Below are 25,770 nucleotides of genomic sequence, written 5' to 3'. Positions count from 1 at the left end.
ACCAGAAAATTGACCGGTTCAATCCAGTTTGAAACGGGTCGACTGCATAACCGATCCAACTTCAGATTCGGACCAGCTGGACCGCCGGTTCCCGGTCCAACCGGTCCGATCGGCCAGGTCGGTCCGGGTTTTAAAAAACTGATTACAACTACAAAGATGGAAAAGATGGTTAATAGGGACTTCATTAATTGGTTTCCTCGAAGGGTAGGTAGAATATGTAAAAAAAATTGTGTTGCTAAATTTTTAATCAGAGTTTGTAAAATGATGTAAAATATAATTAACACTTTTGTTCACTATTATTTTAGATTATGAATCCAAACATTTCAAATACAGTGTTGAGTGATCTCAAGTATCTAACTCAAGGTCTAACACCACATGCTAGAAGATTTTCAGCCTTTAATGTTAATGGGTTCAAATTTCAAACTGTAACTCGAGAACATGGGTTGAAAACTCAAAATAGTGGAGTTTTTCTAACTTCTTCAACATCTCATTACAAAAAATTAGTTAATTAGTTGCGGTTTTTTTTCGGCAGTTTTAATAAACCACTACAAAATGTTATAATTCTAGCGGTTATTTTAACCGCCACAATTTTTGGCGAATTTAAACCGCCACAATATTTAAATACATTTTCAACTCTTGACACCACGTATACAAATTAACTAAAATATACTTTTATTCTCATTAAAAGAATTAATAGAATAAAAATAAAAAAGAGTTAAAGAATATAAATGCAAAATAAAAAAATATCTTAGTACTCTGCTTCACTTCAACGCGTGCTCTGCTTCGCCAGTCAAACCTCCGCTTCTTCTTCTTCCGTTAAACCTTCTGCTTCACTCTCAAATTTCTTTTTCCATCAGACCTTCAGCTTCATTTCACGGTCAACACAGTCGTTCGTGAGCCAATTTGCGATGAAAACATTTCACTAAGTGTTCAATTTGGGGTTAGTGATTTCGCAAGAGCTTTTTAAGCTTTCTCTTCTCCACGCTGTTCTTCGATCGATTGCTTCCATTTAAGGTGAGTTTTCGATTCATATCCATTTTGATTCCCTATTTTTGCTTTGTATAATATTTCATTATAATTTTTTTGTTCAGAGGTTCTAGGTGGAACAAATTTTTCAAAGATTACAAATTTGAGGTAAGGGAATATGAATGTTCGTTATTTATTTTTTAACGTTTTGATTTGAAATTACAATGTTATTTGCTTTTTGAAATTTCGTGGAACTCGTTGGTTTCTGTTTATGCGGAGAATGATTTGTTGTGTGATGCTTTGGAGGTGTTTAGTGTTATGCGGAGAACAAATTTGAATGTTCGTGAAGCTTTTGGAGCTGCATGAAAGAAAGAAAGAAGATTGGATAAGAATATCCACTTCTATATGAATATCCACTTATAAGTATCAAGTACATTCATTCATGACTATTTTCATACTGGCATCAGATGCTTTAGATAGTTTTTTTTTATGCAATAATATTTCCACATCTCGTGCAACACATTGATACTTCATTTTCAATCATTTCCTATTGGATTTGCAGGTGCTTTGCATTGATTATGTGGGCTGGACTTAGTTACTTCTATACCTGGAAATGGACTTTAATTATATACCTTCTTTTTTGTCTATATAAATAATATCATTATTGGAGAAAATTCTAATATATAAATAATATCGTTATTGGAGAAAATTCTTAGAATTCTTAGAAGCATGTATAACTCTACACTTAATTTATTGTAGTAATCAAATTACCAAATCTCCTTGCAAATGATATTTTGTTATAATCTTATTGCAAAAGTATAAGTTGCTACTATATTTCTCAGCTATATAGTAGTTTTTGACAATTTTCTCCTTTTGTGCAGGGGATTTTAACTTGAACAATTTTGAAGATGGAGTTTTATCATTTGTTTTTATGATTGAACAATTTTTGTTGAGCAGTTAAAACAATAGTACGTACCAAATATAATAATTTTCTTATGTTTTATATATTCTTCTCGTGCCTATCATGTGTATGAGGATGTGCAAGGGATCAAAGACACCTTGTCAATTGTGAAAGGTGTGTTGTTGGATGCTAAGGAGAAGAGGGAGCAGAAGCATGGGTTGCGTGAATGGCTCAGGCAGATTCAAAACGTATGCTTAGATGCTGAAGATATATTGGATGGATTTCAGTGCCAAAACTTAAGAAAGCAAGTTGTCAAAGCTTTAGGCAACACCAGAATGAATGTAGGCCACTTCTTTTCTTCCTCTAATTCTCTTCTTTTACGTTTTAAGATGGCTCGTCAAATCAAATATATTAGGAATAGATTGGATAAGATAGCAGCTGATGGAAACAATTAAAGAACTAGCTATACCAAGTATCTAGGCTACTTGGAAAAATAAACATTAAAGAAGCTCATTGGCATATATGTTACAGAAACTAACTCAAACAAAACCAAAGGGACTACTACTTGTTGGATTCTATTTTCAGTATCATTTTGATGTACACATTGGCATCAATTGATCCCTGTTTCCAACTTCACATAATGGTTTTGGGTTATTGTGATTGTTGTTGTAAACCAATTCAACTTCAAGAAGGTTTCCCTTTCATTCTTTCCTTTGTTAATTTGATTGAAGGAATCTCAATTTATTGGTATCACATGATATTCGGTAAATACATGGTACTAAGGACTTGATTTTTTATTAAGCAATATTTGAGTTTTGTTGGAATTGAAACTCTTGCTTAGTGGGTACCTCGAATATCTGTTTGCATATAATGCCTAAACCTTGAATGACGCCTATATTACAATAATTTCTTTTTTCTGTTATGCTGTAGGAAAAAGAAATATCTTTTTGGCAGCCAATGATATGCTTCTATTCATGCTGAAATGGTACGAGAAGTTTCCTTCCTACAGATCAAGGGAGCTGTTTCTTACTGGAGAAAGCTATGCAGGTCAAAAAAATAATGATCTTATCCCAATTTTAATGATTTTATTTGTTGAATTGAAATTCCCAAAACTTGGTCTCGAGTTCCAAAATATTCTATATAATATAAGCTGACGTTATTTAGTTAAGATCAAAGCTTTTATTCTATTATTTTATGCACATGCAGATAACTTGCATCATCATTCTTAGCAAGGGACATGCTATGAAATTATTGCCCCAGTTTACTTTACTTTTCTTTTCCTTTTGGAAAAGTGTTTTTATCAAATTATAATGATAATATATTTTTTTTTATTACTAACATTTAAATGTTGTACAGGACATTATATACCACAGTTAGCTAATGCTATTTTGGACCACAATGCTAATTCAGCTGGTTTCAAATTCAATATTAAAGGAGTTGCTGTAAGATCCCTTTCATGTGATATCTTTTTGGCATTATTTTACTCATTTATTTTTGCGTTGCTTTTAGACTAGTCTCTGTTATCGTACCGCTAATATTTCAATTTGAAAGGTATTTTTCCTTGGCTTTCATTTGTTAGATTGGAAACCCACTTCTGAAAACTTGATCGTGATGCACAAGCAACTTATGAATACTTCTGGTCACATGGAATGATTTCCGATGAAGTTGGCCTTGCCATTACGAATGATTGCGATTTTGATGATTATGTTTTTTCAAGTACACAACATAATGTGTCTAAATCATGCAACAAAGCATTAAACAAAGCAGAAAAAATTGTTGGCGATTATATAAACAACTATGATGTGATTCTGGATGTTTGTTATCCATCCATAGTTGAACAAGAACTAAGATTGAAAAAGATGGTACTATGCCCCTTTCATTTCTGTTCTATGAATATTTTAAAATGTTTTTTTAATAAAATTATAAACTAATTAATTTGGTTACTATAATGCAGGCTACGAAAATAAGCATAGGTGTAGATGTCTGCATGGATTATGAAAGAAGTTTTTATTTCAACCTCCCTGAGGTTCAGAAGGCTCTGCATGAAAATCGTACCAATCTTCCGTACCAATGGAATATGTGCAGTGGGTAAGTGATTCATATTTTGGTGTTGTTATTGTATGACATGGCACTACTATCATGTGCCTATGTTGGAACTGGAAATGTTCTCAAAGTATTTATGAAGCTTCTTTTTAAAGAAACCTCTGCTACATTCATCTATGTATATTATTTATTATGCAGCTTTTTATGTTTATAATTATTGATATTCTTCCTTGCAGGTTCAAAATCTCTTGGATCATTGTTCACAACATCTTGATAAAGGTGAGACTCACCATGTCCTGCAGTGCTTGGAATTGCTGTGGTAGCTATGGCTGAAGATTTAGGACTTGACATCTTCTATAGTATGGACTGAAGTTGTTTGATGATTCTTTACAAACATTATGTAGGTTCTTGGAAACAAGTATCAAAGCAAATTGCTTGAAGTAATAGATGCTAGGTACTAAAACTTTCATTTTATAGTGATTATAAGGTGCACGCATTTGTATGGCAGAGGTATAATACTCTGAACTCATGTTCCAAGTTAAAACTTGTTTTGAATGTCAATAGGTGATAAATTTGATCGGTCTTGTCAAGTACTTTATCGGGACAATATATAGTTCCCAAATGCATTTTTTTGACGATTTAAAACTGTCAAAGTGTAAATAAGTAAAAAAAAAAAATTCTGGGGGTTTAAAACCCCCAAAAATGTTGAATCAAGCAAAATTTATATGAATTTTGTAGCGGTCTTAAACCGCCAGAAACTGTAAAACAAGTAACGTTAAAATGCATTTTCTGGCAGTTTTAAACCGCCACAAGGTAATTGAATTTTCTGGCGCTCAAAACCAACGTTTACAAAATATCCGCCACAAACGGTTTTTGGCAACCGTAGATCCAGCAGTTACTAGTGACGCCAATAATGCAATTTGTGGCGGTTTTTAACCGCCACAAATCGCACATTTTTTGTAGTGTCTTGTGTTGCTAGTAGTCTTGATGGAAATATGAGAGAAGCGGATTTGGCATATTATGAAAAATTAGAAGATATCATTGAGCTTAACTATTATGGTCATCATTTTAAGGTTACACTTTTCAAATGTAAATGGGCTGATACTACAAAAGATAGGGGGTTTAAAAAGGATGCCTGGGGTTTCGCTTCTATTAATTTTTCACGATTGATTCACACCGGTGATCCTGAAGAACATGATCCATTCATTGAAGCTTCTAAAGCTGAAATGGTCTATTATGTGAACGATGAGGTGAATAAAGATTGGACAGTTGTTGTCCATTTGAAACCGAGAGACTTGTATGATATGGGAGGAGAAGGAGATACTGAAGTTTGTGAAGTTGAACCATGTCCACAACAAGACTTCGATCAATTTTTTTGGGACTCTGATGAACTACAATTGTTAAGGGAGGATGGAGATGATGAATTATTAAGTGAGGAAAATCCTAATGATGAAGTTGAAGAAAATGACTCAATGACTGAGTAATAATTTTTTAATGGTATGACTTTAGGTTATAATTTGGTAATATGCGTGTATTTTAACTATCAATAAAATGTTATAGTAGATGTGTTTAATTTTATTATTATAATTCAAATAATTTAATTTAATTTTATGATTTATATGTGTAGATATGCCTAAGCCAAAGAGATTTAGGAACTTGCTCAAATAAGTTTGTGAAACCTCCCAACATGAGTCATCTTGTTCAAATACATCAGCGGGTAATCATTTACTGCCTAATGATTCACCTCAACCTAATTTGACTCCTAATGTTCCAGCTTTTACTCCAGTACATTCTACACATGTTAAGTTTTCAACATTGATTTATTAGTTTGTTTTACTTCTCATGTTAGTCTCAATGTTTTGACTAATATAGTTTAAAATTGAATTGTCATAGGCTACATCTTCCCAAATACCTAATCAACAACAAGTTGTACATCTACAGATATCTAACCAGCAACATATTGAGCTGCCAGCAGTTGATAATGGATTTGCACAAAGAAAGGGCACAACAAAAGTGCACAACAAGAAAGTGCACAACAACAAACTACACATGAGGAAACTACACAACAACAAAGTACTCAAGCTGAAACTGAAACATCACGACGTAAAGTTGGACGACACTCTAACCATTTTTGGTTTGTAGATGCTATAGGTATAATGTATAGACCTACATTATGTTATTTCATGATTTTGTTTTCCTTTACATTTAATATCATTAACTGTTATTTAACAAAATATCCTTTTTAGATGACCATGGGGTAACTAAGAAACTTAACGTGAAGGCTAAGGATGTTCATAACTTGCCTAATGGATTGCATATTGTGGTGGATTTTGATGAAAGATTTCATCCTGTTGGAGAGGCATCTGGTTTACTTGCGAACTAACATTGTGTTATTTGAAGTCTCGATTTTGTTTCAAGGTAAATGAAGAAATGGCAAAAAGAGATGTTATGTTTAAAATTGCTAAACAATGGAGGGAGCATAGAATTAAGCTTTGGAATGAACTTTATGACCCACTTTTAAGTAGAAATGACCTTATCAAGAATGTGCCAGAGGATCTTAGCATGGATCAATGGGCTTCATTTGTTGACTATCGCCTAAAACCTTCTACAATGGTAAATATTTTATACATATTAGTATATTTACATGTAGCTTGTAATTAAATATTAGTAACTGCCTCTACTTTCACTTGTAGGAGCTTTGTAATAGAAATCGATAGATTAGGAAAAAACAAACTAGTCCTCACACTGGTGGTGCCATGGCTTTGTCAAGAAGAAGGGATAATTTGGTAGTTTGACATTGACCTTTCTCGTTTCATTGTTTACATGAAGTATGATTTTATATTGATTTTTTTACTTATATTATCTTCATAAATTTCTTAGAGAATTGAGACGGGTAGAACTGTTGGTCGAGGGGAAATGTGGAAAATTCATAAGAGTAAAAATGGTAGCTATGTTAATGAAGAGGCTATGGAAATAGGGGTAAATTTCTACTTTCATTTCTCATTATATGAATCAAAAATATTTTTTGTGCTTTATACCTCCTACAATTGTTAATATTTATAAAATTGATATTGTTTTTAAATTATTTCCATAGTAACATGAAATTTGGCATAAATTTTATGTTTGTTGCTGTTTTGGATATTTTGTAACTTAATTACCTGTAAAACAACTATATATGTGCATATAAAATAAATATGCAAGTTGGTTAACTATAAAGAGATAAATCATAATTTTTAGAGAGCTATTTATTAGTTTGCTTGGGAATTCTATTTTATGCAAGAGTTTTTACGAAGTGGTAGGTCCTACTTTCTAGAGAGCTATTTAATAGTTTGCATGGGAATTCTATTTTGTGCGAAATTTTCTACAAAGTGGAAGATCCTAATTTCTAGAGAGTTATTTATTAGTTTGTTTGAGAATTCAATTTGGTGGAGTTTGTAAATTTAGCTTCCAAATTCTGAATTGTTTGTGAATTGATCTATTTATTATCTTATAGATTGTTTGCGAATTCAACTTCTAAATTTCTATAGAGCAATTTATGGGCTATTGATTGGTTATCATTCTTACTATGGAAACTAATATACATTTGTATGCATTTTTCTCCATTTAGTTTACACAATTTGTGCATTGTATTTTATACATATTACTGGTTCAAAACTTGTGTTATATTTTATAAATATCTCACTTTCATGTAGGATAAAATTGATGAAATTCTAAGTCAAAATCCAAAAAATATATCTGAAATTTCTCCAAATGATGCAATTGGTGTTATATTTGGTAAAGAACATCCTGGACGTGTTCGAGGATTAGGATTGGGCGCTTGTCCTACAATTGCTTTTAAGAATTCCACCACAAGACTAAGTGGTATCAATGTTGGTTCATCTAGTGCAAGCACATCAAACATGGAAGAAAAGTTTGTGAATATGGCAACTGAACTTGCTACCGTTAAATCTCAAGTGCAAACACTTCTTTCATACATTGCATTGAAGGAAGGAGGCAACATTCCTAAAGACATGGTTGCCTTATTTTGCGCTTCTATGCACCACGTATATCATGATATAAATAGTTGATTCTAGTATATTATCTTCTTTTATTGTGTTTTACTGCTTGAAAATGATGGTTAATAAGTTAAGTAATTTACAAGGCCTTTGTTATTAATTTAATAAATGTTTCTTATTTATTCTAGGCAGCAGATGTTGGAAGTGGAACTGGAACTGCAGCACCTAGTATCATGAAAAGATCATCAGGAGGAAGAAATGTAGATTTAGAGAGTGGTCAAAATACCCCTAGTTAAGCATATGAGTAGCTTCACTTTTGGATTTTGGAGTTACTATATTTTGATTTCTTGTTATTTGAAGTCTTTGGAGTACATAAACTACTTAGATTTTGTAAGAGGATACTATGTTTGAAGTAATTCTACTATTTTGATTTCTTGCCATTTTAAATTTTAAAGTAGAACATATATTTTAATTGCAAATTAAAGTAACATTTACTTTTACAAAAAAAAAATTTAATTATTAATTGAATTTGTTTAAACATTTTAATTGAGAAATTATGAATCAAAATATATCATTATTTAAAAATGATGACTTTGAAGGCTATATTTAAATATGATTCTAGTTGATTTTAGCTTACATTGCAATATATATAGAGAGAAAAAATTGTTAGTTCATACAATTGTGGCAGTTAATTTGACGGTTGATTGATACCCGCCATTTTATACATTGTGGCGGAAAGAATTATGGCGACTTGGGCAACTGCCATTTATGTGAATAATGGCGGTTCAAACCGCCATTATAAACAATAAAAAAACGCCATTATTTACTCATTTTTTTGTAGTGGAAAAACACTTACGTGCATGAAAAAGATGAAGGTGCTAGGGAAATAAAACAACTTTTTTACGTCAGGCCAAAAGGGGTCCGATGTAAAATTGAAATCTACGTCGGACTATACTTCATATCCGACATAGATTTTAGTTTTTACGTCAAACCCCCTTTGGTCCAACGTAAAAAAGTTTAGATTAATTTAAAAAATGGCATCGTGTATTTTTTACGTTGGATATTTTTATAACTGATAAGAAAAAGATGATGTAAACGAGTGATTTTCCACTAGTGTGACCTAGATTCTACTATTGACACCATAGATTCTTGAACCCTTTGATTTGTCTAAGATTTAACTTAAATTAAGAGAAAGTTAACTTTAGTCTTTAACTCACATTACTAGGTAACTTACAAACTTTTTGTTGTTATTTTGTAGTTGTGAAAAAGGTTGGAAAACATTGAGAAAAACAAGTGATAATTGGTGAAGATTCAAGAGAGAAGAAACTTTTGGCTAAGTCTCAACACTTAATCTCAGTCTCGTGCTTAGCCTTAGCCTGATAGAGAATCATTTGAGAAATTTCAAGTCCCACGTTGAGCCTAGGTACTCACTCAACGTTAGCCTTCTAGAGGGGAATTTGAGTTCCTCACTTAGCGCCACAATCCTAGAGACTTTGTGTTGGTTGATCCTTATCTCACGATGTGAAAACTCACGCTTAGTGTTGGAAGTGCTGACATGTCATTATTGAGATGAGACAAAAGGTTTTATGACCTATATGGAGAAGAGACATACACTAGAAGGAGAGGTTGAATTGTGTGTATAAAAAACTTGTACTTTTGTGCAATGAAGAGGAAATTTTACAAACGAAACACTGAAGAAAAGTCAAATGGAGCACCAAATATTTTTATACCGATTTGTCTCAACCACTAAGACTACATCTAGTTCTCAATCCAACTAAATTGAGTTCTAGTAACTTTTACAAAGTTATAAGTATTCTTTTACCAAGCTTCTTCTAACTCAAACCTAAGTAGTCTTTGACTTACCTCTTTAAGTAATTATCCAAGCATTCTTTCTACAAGTCTCTCCAGGCTCAACACCAAGTAGTACTAGACTTTCTATTTTAAGTGGCAAAACCTGAGAAATCAAATTAAGTTGTTAAATAGTTTCTCTGATAGGCCTGAAGTTATTTATACCTGACTTGACTACGATTGGTCTAATCTTGTGGTTTGATAGGATCTAACCACTTAAAATACTAACCTTTGTTGTAGGAAACCTCCTTAATTAATATATCTGGTAATGCATTAATTAATTATTGATGTGGATGTTGAAAATGTGATACTAAATAATAAATTTGTTGACTTTTACAATAAATATTTTAAAAGTCATATAAATTATGATTCATAATTAGTTTGATTGTTGAATTTTATGTAAGATATACCAATAAAAATATTAGCAATACATGGATAAAACTTTGAATAAGTTATTAACTAAAGTTACTTCACTATAAGCTAACTAAGAAGAAAAGAATTCATCAAAATAATAAATAAAAAATTCTTGTCAAAGCTTATGATATATATTACTATAATAAAGGAGATTGAGATTTTTGTACACATTTTTAGTCTAATTCTTTCTTTTTAATTACTCTTTTATAACTCCCATTTTTTATTTTTATAAATGTCAATTCATAATAATTCATATTTTTCGTTAACCATTTAATATTAAATAATTTTTATTATTTGTTATTTTAAAAAGTTTTACCGAAACATATAGTACTTTTTAATTCTCTAATACAATGAACAAAGAAAAAAATAATAATAGAAAAATAAAAACATAAGTATAAATCATTAAAAAGAAGCCTTGAACCTCCAACATTGTAATTATCGATATCACGCTCTAACCAACTGAGTTATTCCATTCAACTCCCATTAAAAAAGTGGTTTTATCTTATATACTCTTGTAATAAACAAACGTAGAGCTGCACTTGACTCTCATAATCCTTAACCTGCACATGCTACTCAGTAATCCAGGAAATAATGAACAAGAATATGAGAATGATCTTTTTTTTTAAAAAAAATAACCGATGTAAGTTTAACACGAGAATAAAAAGCAGGACATCCTTCAACACTCTAATGTACACATACAGTAAAGTTAGCTTCAAAAGGTCAAGTTTTTCACTAGACCAAACTAAACAATAAGGTGATATAAGATCAAATAAGATATAGCCAATGTTGCACTCGCAGCATCATTTCCAAATTCCTATGTGGAATTTATCACCGAATAATGAATACAAAGCTAAAAAAAAGAGAAGAATCCATGTTTCCATTTCAGAGTTCAGACAGTGTCATCATGAAATGAAGGCTCCACATTCGAATTCGCAGAATTCAGATAAGTCTTCCTTGTCAAACTTGAGCATATCAAAATCCCAAGAATTGTGTGATGATATGTCTCCCATGTCAAAGTTGTATGCAACATCATCATCATCAGGCAATGATTTGTCTAAGCTCTCATGCATATTAGAAGTATCCAACCTGCTACTTACGAGATCCTTCTCACATGTCTGGTCCAAATCAACATTGATTGGAGAAATGCATTGACTTCTCCCTAAACAAGTCAATTGTTCTGCAGTCTTCCAATTGCATGTCGTTATCGGAGAAATCTCGAGAGGGGATACACATGTATCATTGTGAGAGGGATTTGTTTTGCAAGGTGTATTTAAAACTGGAGAATTGGTTGGAGTAGGAAATGAAAGAGGATTGAATAAGCTTTTAACAACACTAGATCTTTGAACTTGTGATCCACCAAGTGCACAGTTCTCAGCCGATGATTGAGTTGCAGAACAAGGCGTAACAACTACTTGGGTTATTGACTGCATTAGATCCTTGAGCCTGTGATCTACCAAGTGCACATTTCCAAGCGGATGATTGAGTTGCAGAACAAGGTGTAGAAATTACTTGGTCATTGACTGTATTATTTGACGATGGCAGTATGTTTAGACCTGAGAATAGATAGAGTAAAAATGTAATTAATGACATTATGAAAGCTTAGCATATACTTGATAGATTTATCAGCTAGGGGAACATCCAATTGCTTGACTATCTCTACCACGACGCTTCTTTGAAACTGTAGGAACATCCATTGCTTGACTATCTCTTCTCTTTCTGTCAGATGCACTAATCATGGGTGCAGACAAGTTTCCTGCTTCCACATTGGTATTCATACGCATAGGCAGTGACTGTATATGAGACATGTTTTGCGGAGGTAGAGGAGTAGTAATAACAGGAGCAACACCTAAGAAAGCAAAGCAATGTCAACACATCATTAAGACAACCTAAAAAGTTGAACACCATTCAATTTAATTGAAACTTATTTCCAAATTGTGACTTAAATACATTAGGATTATCTCAACCATTAATTGATAAACTTAGCTTACACATCCAAAAATACAACAGTAAACAGTGACTAAGGAAACACAATTTAACGATTACACTCCTAACTTTATCAATCAGAATTCCCAAATATAGGACTTCTCTTGGGAAAATTCAAACATTCAAGTGACTCATTCAATTCTATTAGCAAAACAGAATATTAGGCAAAGACTGATTTATTGAAACTACCCAAAAATCAACACTAGAAACATAGATTATATCTAACTATACAGATTTCAAACATGAAGCATCCAACTCTTTTCGCATAGTATTGAAAATTCCAAATCAACTAATCAAAATAATTTAAGGTGAACAAGCCTTACCTTACAAAACTTGTAAGGGGAGATTGCTCTCTACTTTTTTAAATTAGCAATACTTATAAGGTGAGGATTAATCATTTACGAATAACACATAACAAAAACCCCACATCGTACCTAATCTTTGTCCTTAAAATTAATAGGCAAAATATTTATTTCATCAAACTTGTAAATGTTTTAAATTGCGGTTTGAAACTACAACTACATGGCAGGAACCCTTTCATGCAATTATCACCGTCTTAAATGATGACAATGCATTCACAATCTAATACCACAACTCAAACTCAATTTGAATTAATCGCGCCACAACTTGAAAAGCTTTAAATAGCTGTTGCAGTTTTAATAATCAAAATCAACAAATAAGGCTGCCTACCACATTGAAAAAAAAAAAATTTCAAGCATAAGAGGAAAAACATGTACCCGAAGGAGAAACTCTGGATTGAGGAAGCATTGCAGGATTTGCGTTCATCTCTGCAACATTGGGTGGGGGTGGCCTCCGAAAAGTATTGAATGTGTTGACAGCATTTTGCATGTCTCGCAACAGCATCTGAATCCTGATTTTCTCTTGATTCAGCGAAACCCTTTCTTGATGCAGCGACGCCTTCTCTCCCTTCAAGCATATATACTCATCCAGCATATTTTCCAAACTCAGCAAACTCTTTGACACCTAAAAAAATAGTAAAATTAAAATTAAAATTTGAATATTGCTGATAGTTCTTTTTTGTTGATTGATAAGAATTAGAATGAGGAAAGCATTGAAGCAATTCTAATAAGAAAAAATGAAAAAGAAGGTAGCATACCTCTTGGTTGGCAATAAGAGAGGAAGCCTCGTTAAGAAAGGTGGAACGCGTGAGGGAAAAGTTGTTATCGAGGAGAAAACGATCAACGATGATAGAGACTAGATTGAGGCTCATCTTTCTCTTTTGCAATGACTCGGGCTGCTTTCCGCCATTCAGTAGTGTCTTCATCGTGTACAATAGCAAACAATAGAGACAGTGTGGTGACTTTGCCTTCTTCACCTTCTTACGTTTACAGGGATTCGAATGCGGGAAATTTATTTCTTTTCGAGCTATCAATAATTAGTATTTACCGCCACAAATATTAATTGAATTTTTTTTAAAATCAAAATCAAAATAAAATCTATTAATTCGCACTATCAATGTAGTATATTTATTTAATTATTCTTTTATCCGTAAAAAATAATATTTTTTTAGAAATAATAAATGTTTTATTATTTTTTTAAATAAAGGGTTTTGTTTTTAATTTTAAATTTTTAAATTTGAATTTCGTTTCAGCTAAACATTTTCATCCAGTTATATTTTTTTTGTTTTAAAATACAGGTGTTTAATTAAGTATTTTTATTTTCATAAATTAATTTTGGTAATCATAATTATTATAAGTATAGTCAATAATATTCTTCAAATAATGAATGAATTCAGAAAAATAATAAAATTTTAAATTAACTTAATTATAAAATTGTGATGAATGATTTTTTAGTTGTTCAAAGACTTGAAAAATCACTCTATTATCTTTATTTTTTATTTTTCAAAGAAAACTTTTCAATGGTAAGTTAATGGTAAGTTAATTGATCTTCCTTTGTATCGTGTAATTTTCCGTTTTTCTACACCTTCTTTTTTCTTCTCTTCTGGGATTGTGTGACACTTTCTATCCCAACATAGATATACAATAATTATAAAAACATATTCTTGGATTAAATAAAATCTTTAGAATTAAAACAATGGTTCCATTAACATAAAAGTAAAGAATTCACATTCGTAAACTTAAAGCATGGTCAAATGCGGAATTTATAGAAAAATGAAACATGAGTTTTTTTTCTAAAACAAAATAACAATAATGAAATCTTAAACTAAGCTTAGCTATGTCCCAATGTCACGAATCCTATTAGAGCATGTCCAACTGAAGCTTAAGCCTCATCACCAACATCCTCATGCTGATGATCACCTGCAACACAATTTAAACACATACAAAGAACAAGGGATTGAGAAACATCTCACTCAGTTTCAGGTGTACAAATAACAGTTAGGCAACACACACAAATCATAACAAGCACATCCATAACTACACATTAATCAAGTGCAAAATTCAAATTATACATACAATGGTAACACATGCACACTCATTCATCATGCAATGATGTCATGGACTCAACTCATAAATGCATGCATGTGGCGACAGTCACGTGTCTCATAATCACATATCACGTGGTATGCTACCAAAGCAACATACCTAGAGTAGTCTACGAGTACATGCCAGCTCAATCGTGCACTCTTAACTAGAAGGATGTATTGCTAGGGTCTCATCGGGGATAGCAAAACCGCGTAAGATACGTCCCATGCACACAAACTGGCAGAACTAGGCCTTCCAAACCACACTATCCCCTAGGACTCCTCCAAGATGTTTCACACTTGGAGGGTTTTTCCTAACGATGTACTCCATATCATACCTCGTCATATAATGCATATAAATCTTGATGCATGTCACACATTCACAAACTCATGGACTCATCACTTTACTTGTCACGAAATTTCATGTCTTATCTCATTTCATCACATTTCACATTCTCATAGTCGTAGTGTTCACAATAGCAAAGATTGATCCATGGCTGCCTGGAGCAAGCACCGAAAAATCCCTAAGCATATAGGCCTTATGGCCAGCTATAGAATTGGTAATAACTATCTAATCAGCTACTTATTCTATGAATAAGATTCATATAAAATTGACACTAGTACAAAAGAGACATTTTATGTCTGTTATTTTGGACTTTTTACATTAGAAAAAGTCTGACGTCAATGCAGGAGACGTAAATTTACATTGGTGTTTTTATAACCAATGAGAAATGGTTGACAGACCAAAAAAAATAACCTTGTCAATCCATGAACACGTCCAAAAAATATCCAAATGTTTCAGTCCAATCGAAGAGATAGGTCCAAAATAAAGAATGGGTCTTGCTGTCATGCATCGTGAACGGAAAGACGTCCAAAGGTCTCGCACCGTTGTCGCCAAAAATCGCTGCAGAGGAAAGCAATGTCAAGACACTCGTGTGCAGGAATAAAACAACATTTTTACATAGAAAGATCAATACACACATGAAAACACTAACTTCAATCCATGAAAACGCCTAAATGATTCAACCCAATTGGAGAGATAGGTTCAAAATCAAAAATGGGTTTCGCTGTCGTTGTCGTCACCGCTCACCGTTTTTCTAACAGATAAAATCAAAATCAAAATAAAGTCTATTAATTCACAGTATATTCACAGTATAAGTCACCGCTCACCGTTTTAAGAAATAATAATTGTTTTATTAACTTTTTTAAAATAAAGGGTTTTGTTTATAATTTTAAATTTTTAAATTTGAATTTCGTTTCAGCTAAACATTTTTATCCAGTTATATTTTTTTATGCTTTAAAATATAGGTTTATAGTTAAATATTTTTATTTTCATTAACTAATTTTGGTAATCACAATTACAAGTATAGTCAATAATATTCTTCTTATAATGAATGAATTCAAAAAAATAAATGTTATCTATTAAGAATAAAATTTTAAATAACTTAATTATAAAATTGTGATGAATGATTTTCTAGTAGTTCAAAGACTTGAAAAATCACTCTATTAACTTTATTTTTTATTTTTCAAAGAAAACTTTTCAATGGCAAGTGAATTGATCTTCGTTTGTATCGTGTAATCTTCCGTTTTTCTATACTTTTTTTTCTTCTCTTCTCGGATCAATCAAATTCATCTTTTCTCTTATTTCTCTAGTTTTCTTGCCTTATATCTTTTAGTTACTATAACTTTTGTTAAATTTAAAAGACAATCTTAAATCTCTCAAACTTTCATATTTTAATGATAACAAATAGAAATTGGTTATTTATTTATTTTATCTCTTTTTTGAATTAAAATATCATTCTCCACCTATCTCTAATTTTCTAGAGATCCACTACTAGAAAATTGCAAAATAGCGACCGAAATTAGCGACCGAAATTTATCAGTCGCTATTTAGCGACTGATTTAGCGACCAATTATGAAAAATCAAAATAGCAACCGATTTAGCGACCAAAATAAGTCGTTGCTAGAAAATCGGTCGCTATTTCGGTCGCTAAATAAGAAGTTTTGATTTTTTAGTGACGGAATTAAATTTAGTCGCTATTTTGGTCACTAAATTATAAATTTTTATTTTTTTAGCGATGAAATTAAATTCGGTCTCTATTTTGGTTACTAAATTATAAATTTTATTTTTTTTAGCGACGCAATTTAATTCGGTTGCTAAATATTAGTTCAAATTAGCGAAAAAATTGAATTCGGTAGCTAAATAGTAGTTAAATTTAGCGACAGAATTGAATTCGGTCGCTATTTTGTTAGTTAAATTATAAATTTTGATTTTTTTTACCGACCGAATTTAGTAGTTAAAATTAGCGAAGGAATTAAATTCGGTCACTATTTCGATCGCTAAATTATAAAATTTGATTTTTTTAGCGACGGAATTTAGTTCGGTCACTAAGTAGTAGTTAAAATTAGGGATGAAATTGAATTTGGTCACTAAATAGTAGTTAAAATTTAGCGACGAAATTAAATCCGGTCGCTAAGTATTAGTTAAAATTAGCGACGGAATTGAATTCGGTCGCTAAATTAGAAATTTTGATTTTTTAGCGACGGAAATGAATTCGATCACTAAATATTAGTTAAAATTAGCGACGGAATTGAATTCGGTCGCTACATATTAGTCAAATTTAGCGACCGAATTGAATTCGGTCGCTAAATATAACTAATATTTAGCGATGGAATTTAATTCGGTCGCTAAATCAGAAATTTTGATTTTTTTAGCGACGGAATTAAATTGGGTCGCTAAATATTAGTTAAAATTAGTGACAGAATCAAATTCGGTCTCTAAATCAGAAATGTTGATTTTTTTAGTGACAAAATTAAATTCAATCGCTAAATATTAGTTAAAATTAACAACGAAATTCTATTCGATCGCTAAATATTAGTTAAAATTAGTGACGAAATTCTATTCGGTCAATAAGTAAAACTTAAAAAAATTATAAATTGCTTAAAAGTGATGATAATATTGTTGTTGAGTATCAATCCCATTTTCTTTTTTTTGTAAGAGCAAGACATTAATTTATATTAAAAAAATATTTATATGCACTCCTACATAATTAATACCAATAGTTATTTATGTGAAAAAATATTTAGAGATTTTTTTTTACGATTGGATTTTTAGGCAGTTTTTTAATTAGAGTATATGAATTTTAAAATTTCTTATTTATTTTGATCCATATTTATAATATATATTTCTAACTTATGATAACTTTATTTTTAAATAAATTTTTATATTTAAATTTTAAATTAGTATTTTATTAATGGTTGATAATTAGAAAATAAAATAAGGATAAATACATTTTTTGAATTTTATATCTTAGATTTAAGATGAATAAATATATTAAGTTACTTAATAATTTATTTAAAATGTTAAATTTAATTTATAAAAATAATATTTTAAAAGAGAAGGGTTATAATAACATCAGTGTAACTTTTACTAAGTATTACACCGCTCAATAACTTTATATTAAATGTGAATTTTATAAATTCAACCGTTAGATTAAAAGTTTTTTACTCGTAGATCATATATATAGAATCTTATATGAATTCAAGATGATTTGATACTTCATTCTTGTAAAACAAAATTGACGTAATATATACATTTCAAATAAAATATGAGCACTTTGATTACTTTTAAGTTGTTATTTAATTTTAACAAAAATTGATATAAACAATAAAGTGAAAAGAACTTTCAATCTATTAGGTTGAATTTACAAAATTCACATTTAATATAAATTTATTGAGCGGTGTAATACTTAGTAAAAGTTATACCAGTGTTATTATAACTCTTCTCATTTTAAAATATATAAATTATTACTTAAATTTTTAAATTTATAATAAATAATTTAAATTGTATCATAAAATTAATTTTAAATAGAAATAAGTAGATTGTTAATTATAAAAGTAAGTATATATATAAATAAAGATTAACTAAATATAATATAATTAATTATTAGTAATATAATTATTATATATATTATTATATATTTATAACGGTCCGGATAAACCAAAATGATAAGGATCCAAAAATAATATAAGTATGAGATTGGATAGTTGAGAATGATTTAAATGAATTAATTTGTACGACTTATACTAATAACATGCATTTGCTTTTCGGTAGCTTATCTTATAAGAACTTCACAGTTAAACGTACTTGACTTGGAGTAATATAGGGATGGGTGACCTTCTCGGAAGTTTCCAAAAATTGTGTAATTAAGGACAAAACATGCTAAAAACTTAAGTATTGTGAAATAAAATCCTTAAGGGGCCAAATATGAGTAGTTTATAGCAACCAAATTTGCGATGTCTATAAAATTTAATAAAATAAAAAATAAATATTTAGCGACCGATTTATTCGGTCACTAATTTGGTCGAATAGGGACCGAAAATTTTTCAGTCGCTAAATAGCTTAGCGACCAGGATTTTAGCGACTGATTAAATTCGGTCGCTAAGCTATTTAGCGACCGATTTTTGCAATTTAGTGACTGATTTTGGTGGTCGCTAAATTGCATATTTTTTGTAGTGAGATATGTCTCCCTTTCCAAATACATTGTGATAATATTTCATTGTCCTTTGTCCTGTTATGGAGACAACAAACTATTTATCCTCTATATAAATCACATATATTTTTATTGTCATTAATAGCTCTAAATTTTATAGGAGAACAACAATTATTGTATAAGCTTCTTAGATTTGGAAAAATAGAGAGTTGGATCCAATAAAACTTGAAAAGCGAATGTGAAACCAAGAAATGGACTAGGATGAAACAATTATAGAGAAAGAAGATAGTGATTATGAGGATAATGAAGAAACATCATATAAAAAAAATGACTTTAGAGAACTAATTTTAAAAGCTCTATGCAGTTAAGGGTCCATGACAGACAACTAATCTCAAAGCACTTTAAGAAGAAAATTTCTAATTTCATTATGGAAGAAGGAAAAAACTTAATTCCTAGGATGATAGGGACATGGTGATAAGACCGACTTGCAAGAAGCTAGAATTGTGGAAATAATAAATCTAACATAATAGATGTAGGATTCCGATAACAATCCACACCAAGTTACTAGGCCCAAGAGGAGAATCAAGAGGCTCACATACCTTCCTCACTTTGTGTAATTGGTATAGTCACTAAGGAAGGATAAGATACTATTATGATATTATTTGGTTGTAATTGTCACATGCATTATTTTCATTCTATTAGATTCCTTTTCCCTAAATTGCGTTGAGCCAAGGATTGCCAACAACATTTTGTATAAATAATGCAGAAATGAATGAAAATGGTAGAGAATTAGCAAAAATATTCCTCCTTTAGCATTAGACTAGCTATTAGTATCCTACCAACTAGTGCGGCTTACCCTTTCGCCATGACTAGACACAATACCAGAAAAATCACAATTGATCGTCTTGAGGATGTCGTCCAATGGCTTAAGGATCATGGACTAGTTACTATAGATTACAATTGGTGTTGCTGTGTTGATTATAAAGCTCTAAATGTTGATTATAAATTAATTTTGGTAATCACAATTATTATGGGTATAGTCAATAATATTCTTAAAAAAAAATAAATGAGTTTAGAAAAGAAGTTTCTTTTATCTTTTCTAATTTTGTTTTCCTTATATCTTTTAATTTCTATAACTTTTGCTAAATTAAAAGACAATCTTGAATAGTTGAAGCTTTTATATTTTAATAATAATAAATAAAAAATGTTCCGGTATGCCTAAAAGTCTCACATCGCTTAGGAGTCAAGGCTAAGATAGTTTATAAACACCCTCCCTCCTTAACCTACCGACGTGCCTTTTAAAGGACAAAGCCGTGAAAGCCTAATGATTACCAAAACGGACAATACCTTGGATGTGGTGACCTTAACGATGACAGCGGACTTACTAGGAACAAAAAGTTTTTTTTAAGAGAAAATGTATTTATTTTATTAGAGGAAGTGTAAGGCGCTAGCTGTAATAAAACCAGATGAAACATATTGTCTCATAGACTAGTAATATCTACTCTATATCATTTATGATGTTAAAAATGAAATTATGTATTTTAATATTTCCTTAATAGATCAAACCTTAAAAAAATTTATGATGTTAAGAATGAAATTATGTATTTGAATATTTCTTTAATAGATCAAACCTTAAAAACTTCCTTTAAAGACTCAAACTTTCTGGCATTGAGTAGCCTCCTCATTGTGAATAATAACAAAGAATCACTACAACACAAATAGTATTTAGCAACATTTGAAAAATGTTACTTAATTATGTATAAATGTTGCTAATTTGTTTTAGCAACATATTATCAAATGTTGTATATAGTCCATGTTGCTAAAGACTTTTAATAATATTTTTGCATAATTAGGTAACATTTTTTAAAATGTTACCAAAGTAATATTTTTGTAACATTTTAATAATTTTTTGTAACATTTTAATGATGTTGCCAATATTTTGTTAATCTTATAAAATAATAATTAATTTTAATTTAAATATTACTATTAATTATTATATTTTTATGTCTCCTAAACTTCTAAGAGTTTCTTAAGTTTTTAGGGAAAAACATTTTTAGTTAGTCACCACTAATTATATATAGAATATCAAATTTCATTTATCATAAATATAACTATGTGGGTATATATACTCTTTATAAGTCATTAATCTATTCGATGTGAGACTTTAATTATGGGTTACAATTAGATATAAGAGAAATAATTTTTTTTACTCGATGTGGGACTTCGAATTTAGAAGCAATTATGGTAACATTTTTCAAAAAAATGTTGCAAAATAACTTATGTAATTTTTTTTTTACTTGATATGGGACTTTGATTTTGAAAACAATTAGAAAGAATAATATTGAAATAAAATATGTTACTCTATCTATAATAACATTTTTCAAAAAGTGTTACAAAATAACATTTGTTTAATATATAGTAACATTTTAACAAATGTAAACAAGAAAATGTTGCTAAAAGATTAAAATCTAGTAGTGAATAAGGACAAGAATTATGATGTGTAGTGACTTTGTCTTTACTTTAGTTTCTTACTTTTATAGAGACTGAAACGTGAGAGTTTATTTCATTTCAAACTACGAAGATCATTAGCAAGATAAGTCAATAAATAGTAATTACTGTCTCAAATATCAATTAAAATTTTTAAAATCAAAATTAAAATAAAACCTATTAATTCACACTATGAATGTATTTGAATATAGTGTATTTATTTGGGAATAAATTACTTAATTGAAAATGTTTTACACATTACATTAGTGGCAGCAGTGTTGTTATTTTTTAGCTCTCAATTGGTTATAACCTTCAATTGTGAAGGTTCTTTTGATACGTACAATTTAAAGATTGCCAACACTAACAGAACGAAAACACACTGTAGATGCTGTATGATTCGGAATGCCGCATGTAATTCCTATATGCCAAAATAATATATTGATTTTTCTTCTAATTTATAATGATCAAAAGGCAAAAAAATATTGGTATAAATATCAATTCCTGTTTTTGAGACATTACTAGTTAAGTTGAATAGCTTTTGAGAAGAGGTACACCAAGGATGAGATGAGAATACATTATTATTATGTTTTTTTATTACAAGATTATAAAGATGGTCGCAATGACAATTGAACCTAAGTCATCGTGCTTCTAACTACCCTAACCCTTCCCTACCCAACTACTAGACTAACCCTAGTGATCAGAAGACATTATTATTATTGTCACAATCATCAACAGATAACAAATATAAATATTATGATAGTTCTTATTTTATTTTATTATATCATTTTTTATTTTATATATATATATATATATATATATATATATGATAGTATTGTTTTAAACTTATAGTCATGCCAGGACAAATGTTCCATACACATATGGCCTTTCTTTTGTGATTTTGTGAATGTAACATGAAATGTAAAAACCTTTGGTCAGGATGGACAAAACAAAGAAGCACTACTACAAATTGATTTATCTAAGTCGGTTTTCTAAAAAACAATGTAGAATAAGATGTGGTGGCAATTTTGTAAATAAAGGTAACGTAATTTACGACGGTTCACATTATAACCGTAGTAGAATTGGATAACTCTTGTGATTTATGTCGTTTTTCCTCTAAAACCGACTTAGATATGAACCTCAAATTCGCGCTCTCAACATCCGCGCCCTTCACTTTGTTCTCTCTCGGTTCATCTCCCACCCATAGCCCTAAAACCGTAAACACCATGTTTCTCCATTCCATTCCAAAAACACGAACAGATTGTGAGGAGATTGCAACCTGCGACTGCAAAAAGGTGCATCTCTTCATGGCGCACGCTCCTCAAATTCGTTTTTCTGTTGAGCATTGCTGCACCAGTTGTTGCGTGCTTCGTAAGTCGATCATTCATTCCTTTCATTCAGGCGAGTAACAGTCTCTCTCTCTTTTTCTTCTGTGAATCTTTTTCCTATTTCCTGAAACTCTTTTATCGCTCTATTCGCGTGTGGCAAAATGCGCACGATTCTTTTGCTATTAGAGGGTTCCAAAATGGATTTGCGGCAATGTACCAGGTGTCTCTGTTTATGCATTTTTCATTGGTAGCTTCATTGTACCATCATTGCTCCCTCATTTGATTACTGTATTCGGTTTATTGTTTTTGGCTGAATGACATGTTTAATGTTCTTCATGACATTAATTTATTATATACTAAAGTGTTTTTTTGGCTTATTATATACTCATATCTTTTTTGTTTTTTGTTTTTTGTTTTCAGGTTATCTTGAAATTGTTTGAGCGTAAGACAAATTTCTTCATCCATCTGTGGTGTTTACTGGAACGAACCAGGGAGGGCAGCTTATCACTGTGCTCCGTTCTGGTATTACCTCATATATTTGTTTTTTTGTTTATTATATATTGATGTATCTTGAAATTGTTTTTTGTATTCTGTTCTAGTATTACCTCATATATTTTTTGTCCCTCATTTGATTACCTCATATATTGTTCTTACTACCGAAAAAGTTTATGAATTCCTCTGATATATTATGTTGAGAATTAGAGAAGTTGTTAGGAATGTGGGGAAGGGTAGTTTCAATAGAGTTGCAATTACAATTTTAGTTAGTTAGAGTGAGGGAATCGATGACATAAATAAATATGATAACTTAAGGGATGCAAATTCACTAATATCTGCCACCATTTGTAAATTGAGCATTTGGTTTTTGAGAAGGTAGAAATCCTAAAGGAGAAACCCTCCGAGTAGAGATAATTTTGCCCCATTCTCAATGCTTCAATAAAATTGTTCAACAACATTGTTTGTTTCCATCAATTTCTCTCTTCTCATTCCCAAGTTCATAAGAGAAGTTGATTTTCTCGGTTTAACAGGTATAAATAGCAACTTCCTAGTGTAACTTACCCATTTTAGGAGTAAATTAAAAACAATGGAAACATGACAAGAGCAGCTTTTGAGTACAAAAAAAGGAAAAAAGAATAAATAACAATAATCAGTTTACCAGGAAAACCATGTGTCAAGAAAATGATGACTGATGAACATCTAAGGATTTGCTAATCTCTGCCCACTTATGAGGATTTATAGCTGTATTGTTGTTTTGCTACAAGTTAGACATTTATCTCAAGGAAAAAAATGGTTTAATGGGGTTTTAAATAGTAAAGTACAGCAGTATAGAGGCCTCTGGCAAATTTACTTAGCTCCTTACATTGATCAGTAAGTGCATGTTTCTTATTGCATTTAATTTATGTAAATTATATATGTATTGTTTAACTAATTTTGGCTTAATGTAGAAATCATTGGCAGTTGTTGGTTCTTTGTCCTATAAGTAATGTTGTTGTATGGTTTTGTTCTTTGCATCATAAGCCCACTATGCATGTCAAAAATTTAGTCAAAAGGTAAACTTTAATTTTTACACATGTTTTAATTTTATGCTCTTTATTATAAAATTTTAATAATGTAACTTACATTCATTTTATTTTCTTTAGTGTTATGGCTGTGTATAATGTCATGAATGGTAGATCTACTACATTATCAAAGAACTTAGAATGGATTTATCCCATGGTAAGTGGTTTGTAATTAAAGTCAATGTTCCTAACAAGTGTCTTATATTGTCTTAATTAAAAAAATTACATATACTACTCAATTTGGTTTTCATTTTAGAGTTATAAACAACAAGGACATTACGAATGTGGATACTATGTCATGAATTGGATGTCAGAAATAATTGAAGGGGGTATAACAAATGGTTGGAGTGAGGTACATTTAAAAATATTGTTAATTTCTTTTAATGCTTATTATGATGTAACTAATATATGATGTATTATGTTGCAGCTTTTTGAAGATACTACAGCATTGGAGGAAACCAAATTAGAAGACATTTGGATTCATTGGGGAAATTTCATTTTAGAAAAATTTAGAAATAGATCATGTTGAAAGGTTTAGTATTACATGTAAATTTTAGAAATACGTGAATGTGGCTTTAGCATTAGGCGGCTAAGTACATGTCTAATGTAGTATGACCTAATTTTTTGAGCTTCTCTTCTCTTTGTAAGAAAAATACTCTTCTTTTTGGATCTCAGATAGGTCTGTCTTGATTCTTGAGTATATGGCTTCTTTAGTATTATTTATTATATAATGATAATGATGTAATTGGGTCATTCTTATAGTGATAAGGATTTCATATTGGTCTCTTTTGGTTTATGTTGGATTTTGATGTGGCTTATCTCACATTGGATAATTGGATTAGTTTTATTGAATCAGTTTTTACATATTTATAATTTATTCAGTTTTATTTTAAAAATTAACCTGATTAAAAAAATATAATCTACAACGGCTCTACAACAAAACTGACTTAGATGTATGTGTTAATCTAAGTCAGTTTTTGACAAAAACCGACTTAGATTTACACATACATCTAAGTCGATTTTTGTCAAAAACTGACTTAGATCAACACATACATCTAAGACTGTTTTATGAAAACTGACTTAGATCAACACATACATCTACGACTGTTTTATGAAAACTGACTTAGATCAACACATACTTCTACGACTGTTTTATGAAAACTGACTTAGATGAACACATACATCTAAGTCGGTTTTTACATAACCGACGTAAATATGTTTATTCATCTACGTCGCCTTCATCTAAGTCGGTTTTAGAACCGATGTAGATATGACAAAATAACTGACTTAGAATACAATTTTTCTAGTAGTGAAGA

The 25,770-nt window shown here is 30.6% G+C and overlaps 2 protein-coding genes and 1 long non-coding RNA gene across 14 annotated transcripts; 2 read left to right on the top strand and 1 right to left on the bottom strand.

Annotated features, from left to right (window-relative positions):
* The first annotated feature begins 743 nt into the window (after positions 1 to 743).
* Positions 744 to 6,805, top strand: LOC109793187 (serine carboxypeptidase-like 42). 11 transcript variants are annotated; one of them, XR_014432185.1, is made up of 10 exons: positions 749 to 1,014; positions 1,092 to 1,134; positions 1,281 to 1,396; positions 1,848 to 1,934; positions 2,042 to 2,208; positions 2,798 to 2,914; positions 3,224 to 3,309; positions 3,447 to 3,729; positions 3,822 to 3,955; positions 4,147 to 4,489. XR_014432185.1 is itself a non-coding variant. In XM_083070424.1 (8 exons), exons 6-8 carry the CDS (start codon positions 3,517 to 3,519, stop codon positions 4,241 to 4,243), a joined length of 444 nt encoding a protein of 147 aa, XP_082926550.1. In that variant the 5' UTR covers positions 751 to 1,014; positions 1,092 to 1,134; positions 1,281 to 2,208; positions 2,798 to 2,914; positions 3,224 to 3,309; positions 3,419 to 3,516; the 3' UTR covers positions 4,244 to 4,489. The 11 variants fall into 11 exon arrangements, 2 of the variants coding, with proteins under 2 accessions (XP_082926550.1, XP_082926549.1); XR_014432177.1 differs by adding an exon at positions 6,791 to 6,805 and having other exon boundaries at positions 744 to 1,014; positions 1,281 to 2,208; positions 4,147 to 6,696; XR_014432178.1 differs by having other exon boundaries at positions 748 to 1,014; positions 1,529 to 2,208.
* Positions 6,806 to 10,008: 3,203 nt separating this feature from the next.
* Positions 10,009 to 14,185, bottom strand: LOC145955543 (uncharacterized). Its single transcript, XM_083070422.1, has 3 exons — positions 13,268 to 14,185; positions 12,888 to 13,134; positions 10,009 to 12,013 (listed from the first exon to the last, which is right to left on the bottom strand). Exons 1-3 carry the CDS (start codon positions 13,433 to 13,435, stop codon positions 11,790 to 11,792), a joined length of 639 nt encoding a protein of 212 aa, XP_082926548.1. The 5' UTR covers positions 13,436 to 14,185; the 3' UTR covers positions 10,009 to 11,789.
* Positions 14,186 to 23,313: 9,128 nt separating this feature from the next.
* LOC114915529 (uncharacterized) lies at positions 23,314 to 25,730 on the top strand. 2 transcript variants are annotated; one of them, XR_014432771.1, is made up of 4 exons: positions 23,314 to 23,420; positions 24,536 to 24,611; positions 24,711 to 24,806; positions 24,882 to 25,730. It is a non-coding gene; the product is annotated as an uncharacterized LOC114915529 (long non-coding RNA). The 2 variants fall into 2 exon arrangements; XR_014432770.1 differs by lacking the exon at positions 23,314 to 23,420 and adding an exon at positions 23,429 to 24,445.
* The last annotated feature ends 40 nt before the right edge of the window (positions 25,731 to 25,770 follow it).

Source organism: Cajanus cajan, chromosome 3 (genome assembly GCF_000230855.2).
Source record: "Cajanus cajan strain Asha chromosome 3, NIPB_CcT2T_4, whole genome shotgun sequence".
Classification (NCBI taxonomy): domain Eukaryota; kingdom Viridiplantae; phylum Streptophyta; class Magnoliopsida; order Fabales; family Fabaceae; genus Cajanus; species Cajanus cajan.
This window is presented reverse-complemented; position numbering and strand designations above follow the sequence as displayed.